Raw genomic sequence first — 26,864 nt, forward strand, 5'->3', positions numbered from 1 at the left:
TGTGTAAAAATCTAATTTTTGGGCCAAATTGTTTTTGTGGAATCGATTGATAAGAGTGTCAAAGTAGTCGGAACATGATGTGTCTGCACAGGCGAGCAGTGCAGTGACAAAATCGCGCACAGTGCGGAATGCAGGAAGCAGGTCTTTGTAGCAGCGAAAGGGTTAATGCGGCCATGGTAGCTTTACTTCATGAACTACGCGCTCCCCCCTAAACGTAAGCTTGCGAACTATGCTATACTATGGCGCTGCTTCTATTGGCGCGTGCGTCGTGTGCAACTGGCAACGCAGCAATCTCCCGCGTCTGGGCGGGCATGCGTGAGCCGCCAAGATAAAAGAATTGAACTATAGTTAATCATCGATAGAAATAATTGGGGAGCATGGATCATTGTTTGGAAAATTGGAATTTTAGTGTGACAATATTTTTACTGTTTATTATTAAGCAACCACTCCATGGCCAGTTGCTAAATTTTTGTGTGAAAATGTTTACCAACTGCTTCTTCAGCATGGTGATTCTTCTGGAAAACCTAGAATTTTCAGGAATTTACATTTTATCTGGAAAAAAATTAGGGAAATCTGAAGGAATTTCAGAAATTTCATAAAATCTCAGGGAATTCTGCATTTTTAACCTAGCCTTGAAATCAAATTCTGTTTGAGTTTTATAACTCACACATGCGACTGTTTTAATTTATGAATGTTATTCCTTATAAATTATCAATGTTTAAAAACTGCAGTTAAACTACTGCTTATGGCCAATAATAACTTAGCTGAGAGGACAGAAAAGTCATTATTATAGTGCACTGCCCCTCCACCCTGCTCACCATTCTTGACACTTCCTCACACCTGGAATTAGCCATGCTGTTCTTCTTTATTATCCCCTTTTAGCAGAATTTTGATGTCATCAACAAACAGGATGGTTTTATGATCATCCATATTTAGATATGAATTGTTAATGTATAACACCATATTTCATTACATGATATCACAATAATATCTATGTAATTGTGTTAAGATTTTTGTTAGTGTGCTTGGTGTTTACCGCTTGTTTACATTTACTTAGGAATGAGCTGATCCAGCTGTTGGACGTTATAGATAATTGCAATAATGTTCAAGTTTTGAGACCAGAATTTTATGACCCATCATGTCAAATACTTTTAAGAGGTCAAGAAATATTCATGTTTCCTGTCATCAGGTTTACTCTACATTTAAGGCATATTTTTCAATCCATTTTGTTCATTACATAAGATTTTATTTTTACTGATGAATTTTGTAAGTTCATCATAAGTTATTTTCAATAATGTTTTATAAAGGTAAGATAAAATTTTAGTGGATCTGTAGTCTTGTGCATTGTCCCTCCTATTTGAGTTGTGAACTGGAATCACCTTGCAGGTTCTCAGCAAATCTGGAAAAATTGCATGCTTGGTATGAGCAGTCACATATCTGTATCAGTGCTTCATTTAAATTTAATGCCCTCTTGTTTAAGACTGTTGCTGGGATACCATCAATACCTGCTGAGTTTCAGTTTTTTAGCCCTTTTATTACTCTTTCTACTTCACCTTATATGGCTGTACTGATTTGCTTTGGTGTAGAACATGTGCTTATTTCATGTTTTCATCTTGGGTAGAGTTGCTTTTGTTTGAGTTATCATATTCTCTGCTCTAACATTAAAAAAAGTTTTAAATGTGGTCATCTGTTTGACTTGGTTCCTGACACGAAATATTTTCTTTATCTGATGACTTTCATAAATGTTTTAATAAAATACATCTCATGCTATCAGTCCATTATTATTCAATAAATTCTATTCAGTTCTGTTTCATTGCATTTTATAAAGGCAGTAAAAAGGTTCACCTCATCTCAGCATTAAGAACTTACTCTGTTTCTTTGCATTCTTTTCCTTTCAAAATATTTGAGCGACCATATCTTTGTTTCTGTGATAAATTATTCCAATATTATTACATCTGTCTTCTGCAAAAATATCATAATCAATGCCTATGCCTTTGTTATAACATGTAAATAATATTCTTACTATGAAATGGTTACAGTAATGCCAGCACAACACTGAATGCAGATGGCAGTGTGCCACACACACTGGATATACTGGTTGAGAACTGGGGACGCAACAATTTTGGAAGTCTTCTCAATGACAAGGATTTTGATCAGCGGAAAGGAATTGTGTCAGGACCCGTACTGGTTAATGGGACAGCTCTTTCAGACTGGCAAATATTTGCTCTTCAATTCAAGAAGAAATGGTTACAGAGGTTAGACTGCACACAAAGTCTTTGCTTTAACACACTGATATGATACAATTTCTGTTATAGTATCTAAATTTTGTCCTTTTCATACTTGAGAATAAGATATAAATTATAACTACTCATTTCATTATGCATTTTGTGTCAGACTGACTGGATGGCAACCAATAAGTGGTTAGACTGCACACAAAGTCTTTGCTTTAACACGCTGATATGATACAATTTCTGTAATAGTATCTAAATTTTGTCCTTTTCATACTTGAGAATAAGATATAAATTATAACTACTCATTTCATTATGCATTTTGTGTCAGACTGACTGGATGGCAACCAATAAGTGGAGAATCAGTTCGTGGACCTGTACTGATTCGTGCCACCTTCAATGTTGATTCTACACCACAAGACACTTTCATTGATATGAGTGCCTGGGGGAAAGGATCAGTCTTCCTGAATGGCTTCCCTCTTGGCCGCTACTTCAATCTTGGCCCCCAGAGAACATTATATGTGCCTGCTCCATTGCTTATCCAGGGGGAAAATGAGGTAAGTGCAAGTGAAATAGGTCAATTCAGTACTAGACATGGTAATTAGTGTACCTACTTTAAGTACTTGAATTTCTACTGTTGGCTGATGGCTGATTGTGTTATCTTCTTGGTGTAATTTGTTCTCGTGTATTATGATTTCATCATAATACATTACAAAGTTTACATAATTTAAAAAAAAGCATGGATTGTAGCTGGTATAAATCTAATGAAAAATTGAAATGAATAGACACACTTTTGTGACATGAAAATAATTTGAATGCACTGTCAAAGATTTTCATAGATGTCAAGGAAGTTAAAAAGAATCGAGCTGTGCTACAGATTCAGATCATTATGAGTGGACAGTTAGAGACCTGAAATGCTGAATATGATTAAGAAGAATGAATTGTAATAAGATAAATTGGTGATAGTGCTCCATTTTCAGATCTTTTGTCTTCTTGTTCTCATAACATATGGATCCTCATCAATGTGGGGACTCTGAGTGAACTGCCCTGTCTTTACACCATTCCCCAATCAATCCCCATTTCTTCCCTAATAAAAGAACATACAAGTTATAAAAGCTAGGAACAGTATTTTGTACTTTTATGTATTGCTATTGGCAGTACCTTGAATTTCACTGCCTGAATATAAGTTATGATCAGCCAGAATTTAACAGTTTTCTCTGTTGAATTTTCATTTTGACACAATTAAATATTTATTATTTTAGTTATATCTCTCCCACTCCTCTCTCTAGATGAAGAAACCTAGTCTGCTACTGTCTGATAATATTTTTTAAAGTTTTTAGTTACCTATTATCAGTGGTCTAAAACTGCCTATGAGACCTTGGTTACGATTTTGAAGCACAAATGCCATTTAACAAATATAAGAAATGTAATATAAGGTACTGTTGAAACATTGTCATCGCTAGCACACTATTTGTCTTGTTTGCTACATACCTGATAGTTCACAAGAATAGTGAGAACTCAGAAATCTGCCAAATGTACAACCTAGTTCTCAGTGTCTCAACTTGACTTTCTCAATTAAACCTTGAAATGAGATCCTCTCTCCTTGATACCCTCATTACTTCACCAAATATCTCATTATGTCACCCTCATAACCTCCATAACATTCTAGTCAAACCATCTAAAATAACCGAACCACTCCAAGCTTCTACCCTTGCAATTGTTCCTGCCCCATGCACCCACCCACTACCACCTACTGCAGCTCCACCGCTGGTGAATTCTACAATAACAAAGTCAGAGCAGTTTGTGAAATGACGTATGTTGTTTGTTTATCTACTAACTTGTGACTATTGCATAGCATTTTATTTAGGAGTGACCACCACTAACTTGTCTGAGTGTGTGAATCAGCATAGGAGAAATGTCAACCATGGGGACACCCAGCACAAGTTGCTGAAATTACGTGTATATGTAGTTTGTGCTGAAATTTTGATGCAAATGTGGTGGATGAAGAACACAATATAACTAAAATATGAAAAGAAAGGTACAGGAAAAATAAGTTGGTATTTGAAGCATGTTGAAACTGTACAACATATATTTATCATATTGAAATACCTCATGTTATGTCAACATGGGTTTGATTGCAGCAAACAAAGATTCAACACTTTAAGTAAAGTTGTTAACGATGCTTCTTATGTTTTCCATAGCAAGTATGAAGCCCTGATCTTATGATAGGAAGGGTATGTTAAGGAGTTAAGGAGAAAGACTGCCTTCAGCAAAATCTGTCAAGAGTATCCCAGACATTTTCCTTACATTTCAGTTTGGGATACTGAGCTGGTTACGCCAGGCACTGAATTGTTCACTGAATTATTTTTAGCGTGACAAGTGTGGTTGAACATCTTATGCTTTAGTGATCTTATTCATACTTAATTTCTTAGAGCCACAAAAGATATGCTTGTGGTTAATACCTCCCAGACAATCCTGGTTTACAATAACATCACTAATACTGGAGCTGAGTGGTTGGAAGTTCTTTGTTATTTCACCTGTGATGTGGCAAGGATTTAGGGTTTATTTCAGACTTATTCAGTTATCTCTGTTGACTCATTCTGGCTTAAAAGATATGTATGGTGTTGATGCACTGCTGCTCCATTTATGGAATCTTGGATACAAGGCCTGACATCACACAGAGAGCAATCAGTGACTACAAGCATATATTTGAATGACTGAAGCAGATTGTAGTGCTACTATTTTGTATGTAACATGTTCATGCAATGATATTAACATGATAATGTACTGAACTTTCATTTCAGTTACTTAAAATTTTCCTGGGTTATTGCTTATTGTGAGTTTTTCCATGTTTAAGGAAAACTTGTTATCTGTGTAGTGTGGCTGCCAGAAGGGAGCTGTATTAAGGGTAGCATGTTATGTTTTTGCCAATAAAGTTGAAAATTAATGGCTGGCATATATCGATGATAATACTGCTGACATTAGCCTACTTCTTGCAAACGTGCAAACATAACTTTCTCAGAAACTGTATAAATTGCCATATTAGAACGGCGTACTTCCTCATTCACTCCCAAATGGTTAAGGATTGCACCCAGCCAAGCCAAAAGATATTGAAGAAGATAATTTTCATTAAAATAATGATGAGCTTCTAACTTTTTGAACTTCTTTTTCTCACTAATAAGCATAATAATCAAACAGAATTCTTAATGTATTATCATTAGTTCTGATGCTATCTGCTGAACATAATGTAGCGAACTGTCAAAGTATCTGGAACTTATTTATTTGGAAATCATTTCAGTCTTAGACATTGATTTATTTTAATACTGTTACCCACTTGTAGGTGGACATGAGCTAGAACAGAAACAGGATAAGGTGAATTTATATACCCATTGCCCCTCCTAAGAGTCATGAGGTGCATTTTCTCTGATGTTTTAGCAGATATGTGCAGTTTCATTTTTGCAATGTGTAGGTGCAATCAACCCAAACAAATACTGCTCATCGCATCCTTCATGTGACATCCAATGTTAATGGAAGGCATCAATTTGTTTCCCATTACAAACGAAATGATTTTTAGAGCGAAATTTTAGATGACCATTTGATAGACCAGTTTCATAGTAGTCTAGTGTGATATTTGTTTTATCAATATGTATTAACAGTGACAGTAAAACATGAAGAATAACCAGTACTCCAGCAGCAACTGAGCAGGACTGCTGCATACAGTAGCAGCCAGCACTAGCAAGGGTGGTGCTGTCACTGCTAGAGTACTGGTTATTCTTCATATTTTACTATCTCTGTAACTGCTCTACGAAATGATAGATAAAATTCTGCTTTTCACATGAAAGACGTGACAAGCAGTATTTCTTTGGCAAAAACAGAATTGCGAATATCTGCCAAAACACCAGAGAAAATGGATTGGATAACTCTTATGAGTGACATCCTGTTATTTACTTACTTATTTAGCAAGCCCGATGTTCCATGGATCATTTGTATGGTCACTCACAATGATGTGGAATGAGTCATTTTACATTCAGGCAACAAATTAATTTGTAAATAAAGCTATGTGCTTCCATTATTTATTTATTTTTTTAAAATTTACAGATTTATTTTAGCAGTTACCTTGACAGACTACAATGGTAGAAATTCTTCTGTGGAGTCATGCAGAAACTTTTTCAGTTTATTTTCAAATTTTACTTTGCTGTTTGTTAAACAGTTTATGTTACTGGGCAGGTATTCAGAAACTTTCGTTGAAACATTGTGCACCCTCTTTTGTGTTTAACTCTCTCCACCTCAACAGTGAGTGGCACTAGACATTGCCAATTTTACTTTCCACTCTGATGTTGAGCCTCATTTGACATGATTTTTATAGCTCTCGCATGCTCTATTCTCGAATCTGATTGTACTAGCCATCAAGGCCTGAAATGGCTAGTTATTTACATATAGTTCTTTCTAAGAGAGAGATTATAGAGCTTTTAGGGGAATCTCTAAGTGAAAACAAGAGTGACAATGATTTTGATGAAGTCAGTGAGCCATTTGCAAATGATTCAAGTGAAAACAATGATGAGAACTGTGAAAAATATTCATGTTTCTTGTGATTCAGTAGAAGATTCAAGGCAAATGTGGATTGATGATGACTCTAAATTTACAGATTTTCCTTTTGACATTTCAAAGTGTGATTTTTATTACTGAAATTAGTAATGTTTTGTCATCACAAGTTGGTTTCTTTCACTTAATTTTGACTGACAATATACTTAAAGAAATAGCAGATGAAATGAACAGGTATGCTACAATAAACATATGGAAAGTGACACCATTTCCATGACATTCTGTGTGATGGAACTGGAGAAATGTTACCACAGAAGAAATGAAATGCTTTTGTTGCATGCTACTGAATATGGCATAACAAAAGTGTAAAAATTTGTAGGACTTTTTGTGAAGACTATGATTGCAGTCATTTGCTGTCTTTACAGACTAGTTTTTGCTGCATGGGGTAGCTGCACGGTCTGAGGCATTTTGTCACGGTCCACGTGGCTTCCCCCATTGGAGGTTCGAGTCCTCCTTCAGGCATGGGTGTGTGTTTTGTCCTTAGTGTATGTTAGTTTAAGTTAGATTAAATAGTGCATAAGCTTAGGTACTGATGACCTCAGCAGTTTGGTCCCATAAGACCTTACCACAAATTTCCAACAGACTGGTTTGGTTGTGGACAATTTTTTGCATGTTTTTGGCCACTTCATGTTTCTTTGTCTGGAGACCGCCACACATGTCAACACTCAGGCTCAGTCATGTTAGTAAAGTGAAAAATTTGTTGGAATATTTGCCTGGCAAATTTTTTAAAGTTTATAGTCCATATAAGCATTTAGCTGCTGACGGCCTACAGCATTGTAGTGACCACACGATTGACCATTCGTTTGTAAACAAACAAAAAAGAAAATAAAATAAAGACAAGATTTGCACTCTTTGTGCATTGTTGTTTATAGTATACTTTTGCTTGTTGTAAGAGGTTTTCATGTGGTGTAAAATAAAATAAAATAAATGTGTGTATTCAAAGATCATGCCTACTTAATCACTGTAGTGGTTGTTTACTTCATGAACATAAAAAGACCTACGGTGTGATCCCGCAAAGGAACACAGGAAAGAATAACCTTAAATATGGCAGTAGAGTCAAGTGGGAGGACACACATGAAGAAACACACACAATATGTACACTACATCAACACACTGACATCCCACACAACCTATGATACCAGGACAAGGTAGGACTTCCACCCATGTTAAATTGTCTTTGTTCTTGACTATGAGACCTAAGTTATAGTTCACTCAGGCAGAAAAATTTTCAGTCAGCACGGCATCAGCAATGTTACGGAACAATTTCAGTATGTCTTTGCCCACTTGAATGAAATTCAGATTGTCCAAGCAGAGGCTTTGCAAACTGCCTTATTGAGCATTTCACACCAGCACCTAAGGTATGGCTACAGAGATTACTTACAGATGAGCAGCTGGGAAACAGATTGCCCGAGCTGAGGTCACTGGCAGTGAGGGATTTGTTACCAGAAAATTCCTTACACATGTTGTGGCTTAAACGCCTCCATACAAACATTGGGATTGTTTTGTTGAAGCAGGAATGAGGTTCTGACTTCGTATGCTAGGAGATAAGGTGGAAGCTGTTGCAAGTTGTTTGCAGCACAATGTTGGCAATGTGAAGCAAAATACTACAGGATGGATGGCCCAAACCACACATGTTAGGAACAGAGCCGCCCAGCAGCCCTGGGTCATGCATTCCAAGCAGTGTGCACTCAAATAGTTGTCCTTCCCACTGTCCTCCTCCCATGGCTACTGCATCAGGAAATCTCATGATGTGTGCTTCTGTTATAACTGTGGAGTGCAACTGGTTGCAACACTCAAGAAGATGTCCACGAACAGGTAGTTGCAGCAAATTTCCTACAACGCTACTGTTTTGACTGGTTGGTGTTCTATTGAAGGCAATGAACAAATGGGACATGAATGGCTCCAGCATTGATTGCTCAGATTCATTTCAAACAAAGTGGAGGCAAGTGCCACAGACTCCTCCTCAGGGCAGAATAACGTTAATATTCACAAGGCGAAGTTCGCATTTGTTAATAGAACTTTCTTGAGATAGTTAATTTTTGTCTTCGAGAGCCTGCCAGTTCAGTTCCTTCAGTATCTCTGCGACACTCTCCCATTGATCAAACAAATCTGTTTCCATTTGTGCTGCCACACACATTTGAGCAATATTCTAGAACTGGTCACATGAGTGATTTGTAACCAATGTGTTTTGTAGACTGATTGCACTTCCCCAGTATTCTACCAGTAAACCAAAGTCTACCACATGCTTTACTCATGACTGAACCTATGTGTTTATTCCATTTCTTTTCCCTACAAAGTGTTACATGCAGACTTTTTTATGGTTTGGCTGATTCCAGCAGTGACTTATTTATATTATAATTATAGAACACTACATTTTTTCGTTTTGTGACTTGAAAAATTTTACATTTCTGAACATTTACAGTGAGTTGCCGATTTCTGCACCACATTGAAACCCTATCAAGATCTGATTGAATATTTATACAGCTTCTCCTCGCAGATAGTACTTCATTATAGATAACTGCATCATCTGTAAAAATAAAGCCTGATTTTAGTATTAATATTGTCTGCAAAGTCATTAATATACACTCCTGGAAATTGAAATAAGAACACCGTGAATTCATTGTCCCAGGAAGGGGAAACTTTATTGACACATTCCTGGGGTCAGATACATCACATGATCACACTGACAGAACCACAGGCACATAGACACAGGCAACAGAGCATGCACAATGTCGGCACTAGTACAGTGTATATCCACCTTTCGCAGCAATGCAGGCTGCTATTCTCCCATGGAGACGATCGTAGAGATGCTGGATGTAGTCCTGTGGAACGGATTGCCATGCCATTTCCACCTGGCGCCTCAGTTGGACCAGCGTTCGTGCTGGACGTGCAGACCGCGTGAGACGACGCTTCATCCAGTCCCAAACATGCTCAATGGGGGACAGATCCGGAGATCTTGCTGGCCAGGGTAGTTGACTTACACCTTCTAGAGCACGTTGGGTGGCACGGGATACATGCGGACGTGCATTGTCCTGTTGGAACAGCAAGTTCCCTTGCCGGTCTAGGAATGGTAGAACGATGGGTTCGATGACGGTTTGGATGTACCGTGCACTATTCAGTGTCCCCTCGACAATCACCAGTGGTGTACGGCCAGTGTAGGAGATCGCTCCCCACACCATGATGCTGGGTGTTGGCCCTGTGTGCCTCGGTCGTATGCAGTCCTGATTGTGGCGCTCACCTGCACGGCGCCAAACACGCATACGACCATCATTGGCACCAAGGCAGAAGCGACTCTCATCGCTGAAGACGACACGTCTCCATTCGTCCCTCCATTCACACCTGTCGCGACACCACTGGAGGCGGGCTGCACGATGTTGGGGGGTGAGCGGAAGACGGCCTAACGGTGTGCGGGACCGTAGCCCAGCTTCATGGAGACGGTTGCGAATGGTCCTCGCCGATACCCCAGGAGCAACAGTGTCCCTAATTTGCTGGGAAGTGGCGGTGCGGTCCCCTACGGCACTGTGTAGGATCCTACGGTCTTGGCGTGCATCCGTGCGTCGCTGCGGTCCGGTCCCAGGTCGACGGGCACGTGCACCTTCCGCCGACCACTGGCGACAACATCGATGTACTGTGGAGACCTCACGCCCCACGTGTTGAGCAATTCGGCGGTACGTCCACCCGGCCTCCCGCATGCCCACTATACGCCCTCGCTCAAAGTCCGTCAACTGCACATACGGTTCACGTCCACGCTGTCGCGGCATGCTACCAGTGTTAAAGACTGCGATGGAGCTCCGTATGCCACGGCAAACTGGCTGACACTGACGGCGGCGGTGCACAAATGCTGCGCAGCTAGCGCCATTCGACGGCCAACACCGCGGTTCCTGGTGTGTCCGCTGTGCCGTGCGTGTGATCATTGCTTGTACAGCCCTCTCGCAGTGTCCGGAGCAAGTATGGTGGGTCTGACACACCGGTGTCAATGTGTTCTTTTTTCCATTTCCAGGAGTGTACAACATGAATAGCAAGGGTCCCAACATATTTCCCTGGGGCACACCTGAAGTTACTTCTACATCTGATGATGACTCTCCAGCCAAGATAACATCTATATCCTCCCTACCAGAAAGTCCTTAGTCCAGTCACGAATTTCACTTGATACCCCATACTGTCATACTTTTGACAATGAGCTTGGGTGTGGTATTGAGTTAAATGCTTTTCAGAAATCAAGAAACTCTGCATCTTCCTGGTTCCTGGATTCAATGTTTTGCAGTATGTCATGTGAGAAAAGTGCGAGTTTCTCATGATCAGTGTTTTTGAGATATATGCTAACTGGCATTGAGGAGCTCATTCTGTTCAAGATACCTCTTTATTTTTGAGCTCAGAATATGTGCTAAGATTCTGCAACAAATCGATGTCAAGGATATTGGTTGGTAGTTTTGTGGATCACTTCTACTACCCTTCTTGTAGACAGGTGTGACAAGTGCTTTTTTTTATTTATTGCCATTAGATCCAATATATTTTCACTATGAGTGGGGTTCCTAACTATCTGTTCTCAGATAGTTAGGCATTTAGTAAAGTTCCACAGAATGTCTTAACATGTCCTGTTCTGAGTTCTGATACAACAGTCGTGGATAGAGTTCCAAAACTAATAAATACAAGGCACTGTTGCTTAAACTTTATGACAGATTAAAAAAAAAATAAGCTTCAAAGAAGAGTGAATTGAATATCAGAAAAGTTCTGGGCCTTTCATAAAGAATTTTTCCAATAGTTGTGGAGAATTGTTTGTGCAGTCAGTTGGAAATACCGAGCGAGGTGGCGCAGTGGTTAGCACACTGGACTCGCATTTGGGAGGATGACGGTTCAATCCCGTCTCCAGCCATCCTGATTTAGGTTTTCCATGATTTCCCTAAATCGTTTCAGTCAAATACCGGGATGGTTCCTTTGAAAGGGCACGGCCGATTTCCTTCCCAATCCTTCCCTAACCCGAGCTTGCGTTCCATCTCTAATGACCTCGTTGTCGACGGGACGTTAAACACTAACCACCACCACCACCATCAGTTGGAAATGATTCCGAAAGACTATTTGTGGTAGACAGGTGAACAGGAACCAAATTTCTGGTGGACACTGGATCCGGTGTCAGTATATTCCTGCAATACAGCCTCATTATAGATGATTCTGCAAGATCACAACTTTTGATGGTAGCTAATAACACTTTCATTCAAACATGTGGGAGGAAGCAGTTGAATTTGGACCTTAGTTATGACAGAAAGTTCCAGTGGACCACCATAGCTGTGAACATTACTGAACCTATAACAGGGCCAGATTTCCTTCACCACTTTCTGCTGGCAGCAGATCTCCACAACAGGAAACTACTTTCCTATAGCAACAGTAGAATTAACACAGTGGAACTGGAACTTTGACACCATCATAGAAGAATTTTGAGAGATTAAGTCAGTAGAAAAGGCAAGATGCTTGGTGAACACAATATTATGCATTTCATTCAGACATTGTCTCAACCACTGGCGGTGATCAAGCCTTGCTATCTAATGTGCAAAAAATTTTGCAGCTCTGTGAGAAGACATTAATAAGGAGTTCTAAGAGGGTGAGGTACCACCTTCAGACAGTCAGTGGGCCTTGTCACTACATGTGTTGTTAAAGTGGAACAACACGTGGTGCTTTTGTGTTGACTACAGAGCTCATGAAATGGATTTCAACAATGCTACTGCAAAAGCTCAAATATTCAGCATCATTGATGGTGAGAAGGCCTATTTACAATATCAGTTGCACCTGAAGATGTAAAACAGAGAGCCATCACTCACCGTTTGGTGTGTTTGAGTACCACTTCATGTTGTATGGTTTGAAAAATGCATGAAAAATGCATGAAAAATTTATCAGGTTCTCAGATGCATTGATTTTGTGTTTTGTTACATGGAAAATATTCTGATGTTTTCAGGTTCACTAGAATGGCACGAGAGCACCTCAGACAGCTTTTCCGATGCCTGTGGCAATAAGGTGCTGTCATCGACAAAGACAAACACATCTTGGGCAAAAGCAATCTAGACTGTATTGGTTTTAATGTGACAACAGGGGCACAGCTTCAGTACTTGAGGGTAGAAACCATTTTTCTACCCTCAAATACTGAAGCTGTGCCCCTGTTGCTGATACCACATATGCACAAAAATCTGTGGCACTTCCTCAGAGTGCTTAATTATTACAGAAGGTACATACCGAAAGGAACCAAACTGCAGGGACCCCTTATGAAGGGGAAGGAAAATATAAGGGCAGCAGGAGAAAAGTGATGTAAAGGCAAGAAAAATTGGTGGTATACTCAATTAAGGAATGTGCTGGTCAGGCAGTGCACCTCACACATCCATGGTATAATGCACTGATGGCATTAATGGTGTACCCGAAGCAGGTAGTGGTCAACATAGTCTTGCAGCAACCTGTACACAGATCCTCAGAGTGCTTAATTATTACAGAAGGTACATACCGAAAGAAACCAAACTGCAGGGACCCCTTACGGAGGGGAAGGAAAATATAAGGGCAGCAGGAGAAAAGTGATGTAAAGGCAAGAAAAATTGATGGTATTTAACTCAATTAAGGAATGTGCTGGTCAGGCAGTGCACCTCACACACCCATGGCATAATGCACTGATGGCATTAATGGTGTACCCGAACCAGGTAGTGGTCAACACAGTCTTGCAGCAACCTGTACACAGAGCCTGGTAGCCCGTAATGTTTTTCTTGCAATTGTTTCTGACAGCATAGCAGAAATGGAGTGCAGAAGACAGGGAGTTACATGTTGTACCTGCTGAAATAAAACATTTTTGTGGCTCAGTGGAAGGCAGACACCTCACCATCTACATGGACCGTGCACCACTTACCATCTTCTTTTCTAAAGTCTCTACACTGGCTCACTGAGACAGTGTAAACAAACTGAATACATTTACCAATTTACTACAGATGTGAAGCACATGAGCAACAGCATAAATGTGGTTGTTAATTTTTTTTCACTTCAATAGGATACCATTGTGTAACAATGGAATGACAATGGCCTATGTTTTATGCTTGAGCAGCAGCAGTCCAGCTTCAATTTGTCTTAGACATGTGTGCCTGAATTACAAGCTTCATTGTGGTATGACACATCCCAAAACTTACTGTGCCCTTTTATACCCACAAAAATCTGGCACCACATTTTTGAAGCCTTCCACAATTTAGCATATGTGGGAATGTGAGCTACAGTCAAGTTGATAAGAAGAAAAGTGGTTGGTTGGCCATTAAGAAAGACTGCTGAAAATGGGCTTAAGCATGTGCCAGATGCCAACATCCCATTGGCACCATAATCATGTCTACAGAGCGCTTCATGCAAATTCATGTTGACCTCATGAGATCTTTGCAATGTATAGGACAGTATAGTTACTTATTAATGGTGGTTGACAGATTTGCAAGCTGGCCTAAGGCCTTTTTGATCAGTGATATGGTCGCAGAAATGGTGGCCAGAGCTTTTGTAAATGGCTGGATTGTAAGGTTTGAGGTACCTCAGATGATAATAACAAACTGTGGAAGGTAGTTTGAATCATTACTGTTCCAGGAGCTTCCATGACTATGTGGCTGCTTGCTTAGCAAAATAACTCTGACCAATAAATTCACTGCTCTGGATTTTGAAGAATGTTACGAGATACCACTTGAAAAAAAGACTTCGGCACTCGATTGCTAATGAATACAAGACGTCCAATGTGAAAGTGGAGCAGTGTCCGCAGAAACATGAGGTGAAATTATTTGGGGACAGCCAAGCACGAAACATCTCAAATCTAATGTCAATGCAGGCCAGGAGCAGTAAAAGTATATACAGAGAAGTAAAACCAGGGGCAAATTTCGACACAGTTACTGCTGGTATAAACAATGAATGCTCCGACAACGCCAGTACTCGTCGAGGGAGCTGGCGATATGTGCACTGCCCAATGAAAGGATGTGGTCACGAGAGTGCACGACCACATTGAGGTCTGGATTCATTGAGTTTAAGTTGAATGGATCGTTATATTTGAGTAGTGCAACTTTTACTTGTGTGTGTTCCGTCAAAGTGACCTCATGCCATCAAGCTGTCAGTTGGCGGTTTTATACTCCGATGTTTCCCTTGCCTGACTTGATTGGCAACGATCAATGGTTGGTTGTTCGTTTGGTCGTCTCAGTGGACAACGTGTATTTGGTCTTTCAACTGTTTCTGTGTTCTTAGCGTTCATGTCTACGTGCAATTTGTCTTGTTGCTGTATAGTGACTGTTTTAGCATTGTTTGAGTTGTTTGTGGAATTGTCTTTTGCAGTTCAATGTGCATCTAGTCAGATTTTGAATAGGCAGTTTGGTCTTAACCCTGTCTGCATACTAGGATTTGGTGGAGCCATTTGACGATTTTAACTGTTGTTCTATCGTGGTACTGGTTATTGCATCTTAGGTGGATTTTGCAAGTGTGCTGGTCAGCATTTAAGCTGTCCCTAGTTTAAGTTGCCATCCTGTTAAGTGAGCATAACTCTTAGCTGCCTGTCTCACTGCTTACGCAGTCTTAAGGACCTTTCTCAGGTCGATCCTTGGAGGACTGTCTGTGGATCACTCCCTTCTTTATTTGGTTTGATTGTGTCAATTGTTTAAAAATATTTTATTTAAAGTATTCCTATTGCTTGTGGCCTTCAAACGACAAATAATTTGAATTCTTCTTAATAAGGCCTTCAGCCGTCAGTGTAGCTTGTGTTACAGTAATTTTTTTTTAAATGATTGTTTTTAAAAAATTATTTCCTTAAATAAAGTGTATATGTGTAAAGTGCAACCAGTGGTAACTGATTAGGAACCATCCACGCCTTTTCCTGCCTTCCCTAAGTCCCACGTCTCAGGCACCAAAGTGGAGCAAACATGTTCATGATAGTGTGGAATGATAGGGTAGAAACAGTCTCCATCAAAAGACTGAAGCCAGCCCATACATAGGAAGGGGGACTTGGCATATCAGAGGCCACAGGCTACACCCCCTACTCCATTGGGCTCTAACTTAAGCCTTTCTCAATCAACACAAATAACAGGGGCCTGGAAAATGTGGTGGAAGACTCTCTGGCACATAAGTACCACCAGCTACAAATACCTCCACCACTGTGACCAGCAGTGGTAACAAAACGGGTACAGCAGTAAAACACCAGTTCCCTGACAATCCCAGTGCCCCGGGGCTCAAAACTAAGGCTGGGAAGGGGGAAGGGGGAAGGGGGAAAGGGGGGGGGGTAGGCTGGTGTAGCAACCTCAGACTCAGAGTTGACTGATTAATTGTGATCTTTGAACTTTCTCATTTACCATGCAGTTTTGCTTGTTGTAAGATGATTTCATCTGGTGTGAAGTAAAGTCAAATTAACATGTGTATTAAGAGAGCTTGTGTGCATAATCATTGTCATGTCTGTCTACTTCGTGAACATAGATAACCTACAGTACCATTTAAGGGTCATGTGTTATTCAAAATGTACAATCCTCAAAAACCAACAGAATGACAACTCAGAATTTATGTTAATGCAGAGTCATAAAATGGTTATATTTGCAGTTTGGTACCCTATTTTGGCACTATAACAACAGAGTCATTGATTTATTCTGAATTGAATTTTTCTGAGAGAATAATTCTTCAGTTATTGTCTAATATCAGAAATGCTGGAGGGCAGTTGGGTTATGATTTGCACACTGACCATTTTTGTACAGGTGTCGCAATTGTTGAAGAACTGTTCAAACAGAATGTACATTTCTCAGGAGTGATTGAGACCAGTTGCAAGATCCTTCCAGCTGCAATCAAGAAAGGCGTCCTTTGTGTAAAGTAGCATGAAATTAAATGCTTCCACAATAATAAAATTATGATTCTGGTATGACTGGATAAATGAACTATTCTCATGCTTTCTACAAAAGTGAGTAACTTAGTGTCACTTACAGAGAGAAGAAACAGAAAGGAAAGAGAAGAAATAATGAAACCAAAAATGATTATTGATTATACTTTAAAAATTGATGGAGTTGATCGATCTGGCCATTTTATTTCCAGTTATGGCTTTTTAATGAAAAATCTTAAAGTGGTGGTGGTGAAAACTGTGCTTCTGCTTATTGCAGAAAGGACTTGTAAATAACTATTTGCTATACAAGAATCACTGTGAATAAAAACAGCTTGACAATACTGTCTCACAAAGAGTTCTGGAAAAATGCTATTAGAACCTTAGTTGGTGAAGAAATAAGACGACAGAAATGAGTACATCATTCAACTTCTGATAATGAGGAAATCTTAAATGGAAAGTAGCACATTTTTGATAAGCTTCCTTGGAAAAACCATAAGGATTGTGCAATGTGTTCAGACAGAAAAAAGGAAGATGAGATGCATGAAACTGCATATTAATGTGAAACTTGCACATGAAACCTAGTTCTCCATGCTAAAGAGGTTTCAAAATATATCACACAACAAAAAGTTTTCTATTTAATGCTTATGTAAATATATTGGAATGAAAGTGTGCTTTTTGCTGTAACGTATACCCTAATTCTTACTCAGTGATGTCATTCCCTGTGGCATGCTCACTGCCAAGGTGGTGCTGATTTAAATAAGAGTGCATATAGATGCCCTCTGTCTGCATTACAAAGAACAATTTTTCTGGTAATGCATTTATGTACATCACTGTTCCCTGTGAGCTGCAGTGGATTATTTGCAACAAACATCATGAGGAAATAAATGTACAGTGAAGCAGCCTACTACAAGATGATAGGGATGAGCACCACATTATATACTAGCAGTATGTGTTTCAGCAATGAAGACTTTCTTTCTAAAAGATGAATTACCCCAGAACACTATTTCAAATGGCATTATTAAATGAAAATTTGCAAAATATGTCATTTTACTGATTTGTCTATCCCAACTTTTGCAGTGAGTCTAAGTGCAAGTGTGATACAACTAAATTGTCTTAAAGAGTTCCAAAATGTGCTTTTTCCATTTTAAACTCTCATTGATATGGGCACCTAAAATTTTTGTAATTCCCACCCTACTTATTATTTCCTCACTGTGTGTTAACACTTCTCATTGGTGTAGTACCTGTAGATGTACTGAATTGAATATATTGTGTGTTTTCTTTTTTTTTTTTTTTTTTTTTTTTAAAAAAATTGAGAGTGAGGCCATTCACAGAAACCCAGCCAATGATACTCTTAAGAACACCGTTTACCATTTCTTCTGTTGCTGTATGTATGATTGGATTGAGTACAATACTAATATCACCCACAAAAAGTACTAGTTCTGCTTGTTGAGTATCAGACAGAAGGTCATTTAATAACATGGGGAACAATATTGGACCTAAGACTGAGCCATGATGAACCCCATGCGTGCCTTCTGCTGTGTCAGAAGGATCTCCCTTGATCATGTTGGTCGAATTACGAAGTACACCTTTCTGCATTCTTTTGGTTATATATCACATTATCCATTGGTTAGGTATGCCATCCATTGCATAAAATCGAAATTTATCTAGGAGAATATCAGGTTCACACATAAAAATGCCTTAGATAGGTCACAGAAAATTCCAACCAGAGCTGTCTTGTTATTTAATACTTGTAGGAATTGGCGTAAATGACATTATCAGTTGGGAAACACTTCTGAAATTCAAACTGTGTTTTACTGAGGATATTATTGTTGCTTAGGTGAGATGATGATCTAGAATAAATCACTGTCATAAAAATTTCGGAAAATGATGTCAGTAGTGAAACAGGTCAGTGGTTAATTGGCGTCTCTTGTATCACCACTCTTGTCGAGATGTTTAGTAATAGCTCAGTCTCTCTGGAAACATGCCATGAGATAGTGGTGCATTGCATATTTCAGACAATATAGTCCTTATTACATGGGATCAAATCATTAGTACTCTGTTGGCAATGCCATCAAATCCAGATGAGCTTTTATTTTTGAGAGAATATATAATCTTACTTTTAGAAGGAGAAGTTGGTGATACATTAAAACAACAGAGTTGCTTTTTCAACATGCTGCTGTGATTTTTCTCTTGAACTGTTTATCTCTATATTTTCTACTATATTTAGTAAATGATTATTAAACATATCTGCTACCTGTGACTGATCCTGTATAGTCCTTCCATTTAATTCAGTAGAAATGTTATCTTGTTTTGTGGCCAGTTGTTCTGTCTCTCATTTCGCTACATTCTATGTAGCCACAAGCCTGTTATTGAAATCACTTATTTCTGGCATAATGTGCATGTTCATTGATTTTTTAATAACTTTTCTTAGAAATTTTAAGTGGCTTTTGTAATGTGCAACTACTATAGGATTTTTTCTTGTTGTTGCCAACAGATACATTTCCTTTTTTCTTTCACATTACACTTTAATCCCTCTAGTGATCTATAATTTTTACAGTGCTGTTTAATGTCCTTTCTGATTAGCTTATGTGGGAAGCTATTTTCAAATAATTATATCAGTTTGTCATAGAATGAATTAAATTTTACGTCACCATTTGGTTCATTATAAATTTCACCCCTGGTCATGTCTCATAATCTATTCTTGAATTGTTCTGGAATAATTAATTATTCTGTTTTCTACTGAGGAGTATCAATACTATAAGGCACTTTCTTATTGATCCTAACTAACAGTGCATCATAATCAGAGAGTGTATTTGTTACTGGTGCAGTTATTTTCTTGCATTGAGTTTCACTAAAGAAAACATTATCAACTAGGATCTTACAGTATTTATCCACCTGTGTTGGAATGTTAATTACTTAGGTCAAATTGGAGGATCCAAATAAGGAATTTCAGTCATCTTTCTTTGTAGATCCTATTAACTGCATGTTGCTCTCTGACAGATTGCATAGTAAGGACATCCATTTTTCTCATAGACAGTTAAGAATTTCCTATTGGGGATCTGTATACAGTTCTAATTAAAAGTGAACTATTTGTGAGTATTAATTCACAAGCACACACTTGTATGTGCTGATCATTACGAAATCTACTTGTCTCAGTGTTTTTGAAATTGTGTTCTGTTATAACGTAACAACTCCTCCTTATTAGTATATATAAAGTTTTTTCTGAAACTGAACACACACACACACACACACACACACACACACACACACACACACACACACACACACAGACATATATATGGAAACTCCAGGTAGGAATAACAACAATGCAAAAAAAGAAAAGACAGATTGCTACTTACCATACAGAATGCCAGCATTACAGTCCGAGATGCTGGATTGGTGGTCATGTATGCACGGGGAGTGCTTGCTTGTGTGTATGAATGGTGAGTGTATCTCTTTTACTGATGAAGGCTGTGGCCAAAAGATTTATGTGAGTGTCTTTTAATTGTACCTATATATGGAATTCTATTATCTCTTAAATAATTTCAATAGGTAAGAAGGTGTTCACCAAGGAATAGGTTTACATCACATAAAATTTGTTGAACATTGCCTTCCTTATTTGTAATTTTTTTCCGGGTTGTTTAATCTATTATTGAATAATTCTTGCTATATTTGAATAGTGTACCAATCCATTTTTTTTAAAAATACTTACACAGTATTTTTTTCCCGTCCTTTTCAGATACTCATATTTGAACTTTATACATCAGCTTCAAAAGTTGTCTTCAGTGATGTGCCCATTCTGGGATGAAACAGAACCAGACAATAAGGTTAATGTATAACAGGCAGAATAATTTTCTAATCTTTGTAACTGCAAGGGAAACTTTTTCTGTTAATAAGCGTCAACAGAAATTACATTACGAAGTTCAAATTTTCGTCACAGTTATTATGGTATAACCATGACATTATAATTATTGTGAAATGTGATTTATTTTTCCCTAAACTTAGAATTTTTAAATAATTTTATTTGCTACACACGGGACATGACAAGTTTTAATGAAAAAGAATGAAATGTTTTACAACATTTTACTCAATTTGTTACAAAATCATTTAATGTTACAACTTTTTTTATGCAAAAGATGTGTGAAATGTATAATAAAATAATTTCTTACTAACAAAAAAAGAATAATTTTATTCTATAACACCTTACTATAAAATCATAGCTTCTACAGTGAATAGATAAATGTGTCATTATCCTCCTCAAATTGTAAAACTGTACTCTATCAACTAAAATATTATCAAGCAACCTAGTCAGAGTCTTAATCCTTATGTTAAATATATGTCAATGAATGATTATGATCCAAAAATTTAAAAAAAATGGGCATTATAAAAGTCTCTACTGAGTAACTCACGTCCTTAACAAGCTTTCGTGAAATCTTCTCGGGTGATTAGCCGAGTAAAGGCGTCGTCTTCTCTGGCGAGAAGACGACGCCTTTACTCGGCTGATCACCCGAGAAGATTTCACGAATGGAATACGCCGAGAAAGTCTCAAATCACATTTAACAAGCTTTTTTTCTGCTGCATTTACAACATTGTATTACTAAATGATTTTTTCACCAAAAAAATATGCCTTATTGAATAACTGACTCAAAGTAACTGTGATTCATTATGCTTCTGTTATCAATGCAAATGGCACCTGATGAAATATAAACATATTCAAAAAGTAAGGGCTGTTCACTTACGCTTAAATGTTGACAGCTCAGAACAAAGTAGTATGAATGTATCACCACCTATTGAATGTTTATTGTGCCAAAAGTCATTCTTTTGATGCAAGAATCCTTGGACTGTGGGATAAAGCAAGCAACAGTGGTTTTGAAAATCAGTCTACATCTATATTCCTACTCTGCAAACCACTATGAAGTGCATGGCAGTGGGTACTTCTCATTGTACCAATTATTATGGCTTCTTCCAATTCTACTCCCTTACAAAACATGAGAAATAAATGTTTGCTTAAACATCTCAATGTGTGCTGTGATTTTTCTAATGTTGTCATTGCAGTCTCTATTAAGGTGACACATAGGAGATGGTAGTATATGCATATGTTCTTACTCGTAGTTCTTGAAACTTTGCAAGTAGACATTCATGGGATAGTTTGCATCTATCATCAGGTGTCTGCCAGTTCAGTCTTTTCAGCATCTCTGTCATATTCACCCTTGGATAAAATAAACCTGTGACTATTCATGATGCACTTCTTTATGTGTGTTCAACCTTCAATAATTTCTATTTGGTGCAGGCCTGTCGTATATGGCATTATTTTGGGTTGGACTGTACAAACATTTTGTAAGCAATCTCTTTTGTAGACTGATAGCATTTCCTTAGATCCTACCATTGAACTGAAGTCTACCACCTGCTTTACCTACATCTGAGCCTGTGTCATTGTTCCACTTCATATTTCTATTAATTGTTGCACCCAGATATTCTTATGAGTTGACAGAGTCCAATTGTGACTCGATATTGTAGTGATAGGATACCATGTTATTATTATTATTATTATTCATTTTTTGAAGTGCACAAATTTATTTTTCTGAACATGTAAAGAAAGTTGCCAAACTGTGCACCACTTTAAAATGTTATCTGGATTTGATATTTGGGCAAATTGTTTCAGACAGTTCTTCACTGTATATTACTGCATCACCTGCAAAAAGTCTGCATTATTTACTAATATTGTATGCAATGTCGTTAATATACAACATGTACAACAAACTTCCCCGGGCACACCTAAAGTTGCTTGTACATCTGTCGGTGACTCTACTACCAACTGCAAAGTGTGCACTGTAATTACATTTTTGCATGGCAAAGGATCTAGAGCTGTTCAAATTCTTTAGGAGTTGTGCATGATTTATGGGCCTACAGTAATGAGTGATGTAAAGATTACACAATGGTATTGGGATTTTAAAAGTGGCTGTACAAATGTGCACAAAGAAGAGTGAAACAAAGGACCCAGTATCCAAGCTGATGAAATTGTACAACAGGTGGACCATGAACTGCGATCTGATCAACAATTGATGATTGGTGCCCTGGTTAATGCTCTTCCTCATGATGGACACAACATTATCTACACACTTGTAATAGAACAGCTGAGATATCACAAAATTTCTTACTGATGCCCAGTTTTAGACCATTTTGATGCAAACAGTATTTAAGATTCTCTAATGTATTTTTCATGCTAACAGGAGTCTTTCTAAGAGGTTATATCCAAATTAAGGTTCATGTGCCAATTGTAAATAAAATTAAATAAACATCAATGATTAGGTGTAGACCACGTATTTATAACACATGATGCTAATGTGGAGTAATGGTAACCACACACCTTACATTTGAGGTTTTGAGCAGGTACATCAACATGACTGAAAGTGTTACTAAGATTTTGGACCAAGTCCTTTCTCAAAGTTGACAGCTGAACAACTGCAACCCAGGACAAAATAGTAGAGAGAGAGAGAGAGAGAGAGAGAGAGAGAGAGAGAGAGAGAGAGAGAGATAATCTGAGTAAGGAAATAGCACCTGTCAACTGCCCAGTGCCTCACTTATTATTTGTATTTCAACCATGACTTTCTCATATCATATTACCTATAACAGATACAGATAAAGTCTCAGAATCAATGATGGATGCATGGGAATTGTTTCTTCCTTAATCTGATTACGTCTGTTCTCTAAACATTTATACATTTTTCCCTTTCTTTGGGCTTCTTACTTTTTGAAGATAATATTGTTCTGTGTAAATAATTGAAGACTAAAGGAGACTTCTCACTGTACTACTATTGCTGCTGTACACTTGAAGTGATAAACACAGACTAGCCTGAAATGTAGTGGAACTCAGGTAATGCAAGGCACAAAAACCCAAATTATAATTCAACCTTAATTTTTTCTCTGCAGCTATTCTGAATTCCATGCCTGGAATTTTTGGTTTGTTTGTTAAGCTCACTCACAAACTCACAAGGAAATTCTGTACTTATGATGGAAGTACCTACTCACCAACAAGATATTGCTAACAAAATATCCACAACTGTAGCTCACAGCCTTTGATTTGTTACAAAATACATTATGCATGACACTCTTAAGATTTCAAAAATTCATCAAAAATCTACATTTAATCACAGGGTTCACATGGAGTATAGGGGAAATGATTTGTCTGTGTGGCAATACTACTGTTAAAATTTGTAGAAAGATCGTATATATAATTCACAAATGAAGATAAAAAATTAATTACATTTTTTGCAACACTCATAAATGGTCAAAAATATGCAGGATATTAAATACAAACGGTTCTGATACAATTTGTGAAAAAATAATAGGGAGACAATACAAACAGCATATTCAGTTTGTATGTGAATTTCGAAGAAAATATATCTGACACTTGTGCTCTCACTTAATAAAATAATTTTACAATAATTTTCAAGGACCTGCTATATTTTTGGAAAGATTACTACACTGCTTGTTTCTCTCATTTAATTTAATGAATAGAAAGACATTTTCTCGTGGTCCTCTGAAGAAATTAATTTATAATCATGACATCTATCAAGTTGTAGAGTAACAACTGTGGGTAAAGCTATCTTCTAAAGTCCAAGGTCCATTCATACTTGATTCATAACTGATCTATGTGGCAGAGCTATCTTTTTCTCTAAACAGGCAGTTCCCATACGTACAATACATACTTACACAATGAAGTGATCATACGGAATTTTTGGTCAGGAGACCCAATCGAGAGTTCCAGAACGAGATCTTCACTCTGCAGCGGAGTGTGTGCTGATATTAAACTTCCTGGCAGATTAAAACTGTGTGCCGGACCGAGACTCAAACTTGGGACCTTTGCCTTTCGAGTCTCGGTCTGGCACACAGTTTTAATCTGCCGGGAAGTTTCAATCTAGGGTTGTTCAGCTGCCTAGTGAAAGGCTCTTTATTTGACACCACTTTGGCAACTTGCAGATATATGATGACAACAAAACAATACCCACCCCCTGAGTTCGTAAACTATCCAACATGGCTGACAATCGAACCTGCTTTCTCCGTAAGGCATTCAGCCAAACTGACTACTCCATTATTTAGGCAGACACTTACACAATGGCAGTTAAGCTATGTGATCCATTGCACAGCTGCTCTTACCAACAACTGGCTACAGCAATTCAGCCATTTTTTGCCTTACAAAGTGGATGACTCAGCAGAGTGGCTACTTCCACACGATGAGCGTTAGCAGTTGCCACCTCGCATGGTGTTCGTTGTCAGCATTCTTATTGTCAAAATTTTTGTGTTTCTGGAATCATATTAAGATTTGTGAAGGGCAACAATGACTTTTCATACTGAAATTTTCATTATTTGAGTGGAATGTCATTCTGTAATTTAGAATTATAAGGATTAGATCAAAGAATGTAATAGTTGTGATGGAACATACAAAATATGTGTCCCTGTTTTCAATATAAAACATAAATGAAAAAAATTAATCTTTTATACGTAATTTCATTTATTACTTATCACTAAATATTTGAAGACCACAGAGGAATAAGGGACTGAGTCCACTTTTTTGTCAAAGTTATGTTATGTTTCGCTTGCTTAACTGAAGTTCAGTATATTAAGTGTGTACAAATGCCTTTTAGAAGAAGAAGTTAGTCAAAGAAATACAGACTTTTTAATATACACACACAGGGGAGAAAGGAAAAAAGTTTACTGGAGAACAAATTAAGGATATCTTTGCATATCACACTATATCAAACAATGAAAAATTTTTGAAATGTAATGTAAAAGAAGCACAATATAATGAGGAGCTGGCTATCATTTTCTTATTCCAGTGTCCAGGAAAAATGTTTTCATTGGAAACCCAACCAGTGAAACAGGTTAAGTTTGACAATGACTCCTATTTTGTAACAAAATAATCAAGAAGTGATGGATGCAAAACTCCGAGAAGGAGGATGTCAGCATCTTCAAACTGGATGCCAATATGCAGAAATAGGTCACCTGTAATGTTTCACAACTACCACAGCCATTTTATATGGCCTGACAGTGAGTGCTATTTTTCAGATTTTCTGTCAGTATCTCAACAGAAGTTTGTAGACTTCTAATAAGATAAAATTATTTTGTTCCTACAAAGCTAAATACTGCAACCCTTCACTACCACATGCAGCATTCAATATTACTTAAAAAAAACAATGTTTACAAGAATATAAAACCTTTTCATGTTTTCATAAATATGTTGTTGTTGTGGTCTTCAGTTCAAAGACTGTTAGATGCAGCTCTCCTTGCTACTCTATCCTGTGCAAGTCTATTCATCTCCAGATCACTACTGCAACTTACATCCTTCTGAATCTGCTTACTTTATATTATCTCTTGGTTTCCCTCTATAATTTTGACCCTCCCACATTTCCCTCTAGTACTAAATTAGTGATCCACTCATGTCTCAAAATGTGTCCTATCAACCAGTCCCTTCTAATTAGTTTGTGCCACAAATTTCTTTTCTGCTCAGTACCTTCTCATTAGTTACGTGATATACCCACCTAATCTTTAGCATTATTCTGTAGCACCACATTTCTGAACTGTTTATCATCCATATTTCACTCCCATACATGGTTGCACTCCATGTAAATACTTTCAAGAAAGACTCCCTAACACTTAAATCTATAGTTGATGTTAAAAAGTTTCTTTTCTGCAGAAACATGTTTCTTGGCATTGTCCATATACATTTTGTATCCTCTCAACTTCAGCCATCATCAGGTAATCTAGTGTCCAAATAACAAAACTCATCTACTACTTTAAGTACCTCATTTCCTAATCAAATCCCATCACCATTGCCTCATTTAATTTGACCACATTCTATTATCCTTGTTTTGCTTTTGTTGATACTCATCTTATACCCTCCTTTCAAGACACCATCCATTCTGTTCAGCTGCTCTTCCAAGTCTTTTGCTGTTCCTGTCAGAATTACAGTATAATCAGCAAATTTCAAAGTTTTTACTTCTTCTCCCTGAACTTTAATTTCTGTTCCAAATATTTCTTTTGTTTCCATTACTGTTTGCCCAATGTGCAGATTGAATGACATTAACAATGGGATACAACCATGTCTCACTCCCTTCTCAACCACTGCTACCCCTTCATGCCCCTTCACTCTTGTAACTGCAGTCTGGTTACTGTAAAAGCTGTAATCAGCCATTCATTCCCTA

At 37.9% G+C, this 26,864-nt stretch overlaps 1 protein-coding gene and 1 long non-coding RNA gene across 3 annotated transcripts in view; one reads left to right on the forward strand and one right to left on the reverse strand.

Annotated features, from left to right (window-relative positions):
* LOC126194668 (uncharacterized) overlaps positions 1 to 20,464 on the reverse strand; it is a 46,028-nt gene extending 25,564 nt beyond the window's left edge. The window contains exons 1-2 of the long non-coding RNA XR_007538494.1: positions 20,375 to 20,464; positions 20,022 to 20,133 (exon numbers count right to left, since the gene is read on the reverse strand). This is a non-coding gene — a long non-coding RNA (uncharacterized LOC126194668). The remainder of the gene's footprint in view (positions 1 to 20,021; positions 20,134 to 20,374) is intronic.
* LOC126194665 (beta-galactosidase-1-like protein 2) overlaps positions 1 to 20,538 on the forward strand; it is a 135,854-nt gene extending 115,316 nt beyond the window's left edge. For both annotated transcript variants that reach the window (XM_049932865.1, XM_049932866.1), the window contains exons 10-12: positions 2,040 to 2,255; positions 2,560 to 2,785; positions 20,402 to 20,538. In XM_049932865.1, coding sequence (XP_049788822.1) covers positions 2,040 to 2,255; positions 2,560 to 2,785; positions 20,402 to 20,470 — 511 coding nt within the window. In that variant the 3' untranslated portion in view covers positions 20,471 to 20,538. The remainder of the gene's footprint in view (positions 1 to 2,039; positions 2,256 to 2,559; positions 2,786 to 20,401) is intronic.
* Positions 20,539 to 26,864: the final 6,326 nt, after the last annotated feature.

This window comes from Schistocerca nitens, chromosome 7, assembly GCF_023898315.1.
Source record: "Schistocerca nitens isolate TAMUIC-IGC-003100 chromosome 7, iqSchNite1.1, whole genome shotgun sequence".
Lineage (NCBI taxonomy): Eukaryota > Metazoa > Arthropoda > Insecta > Orthoptera > Acrididae > Schistocerca > Schistocerca nitens.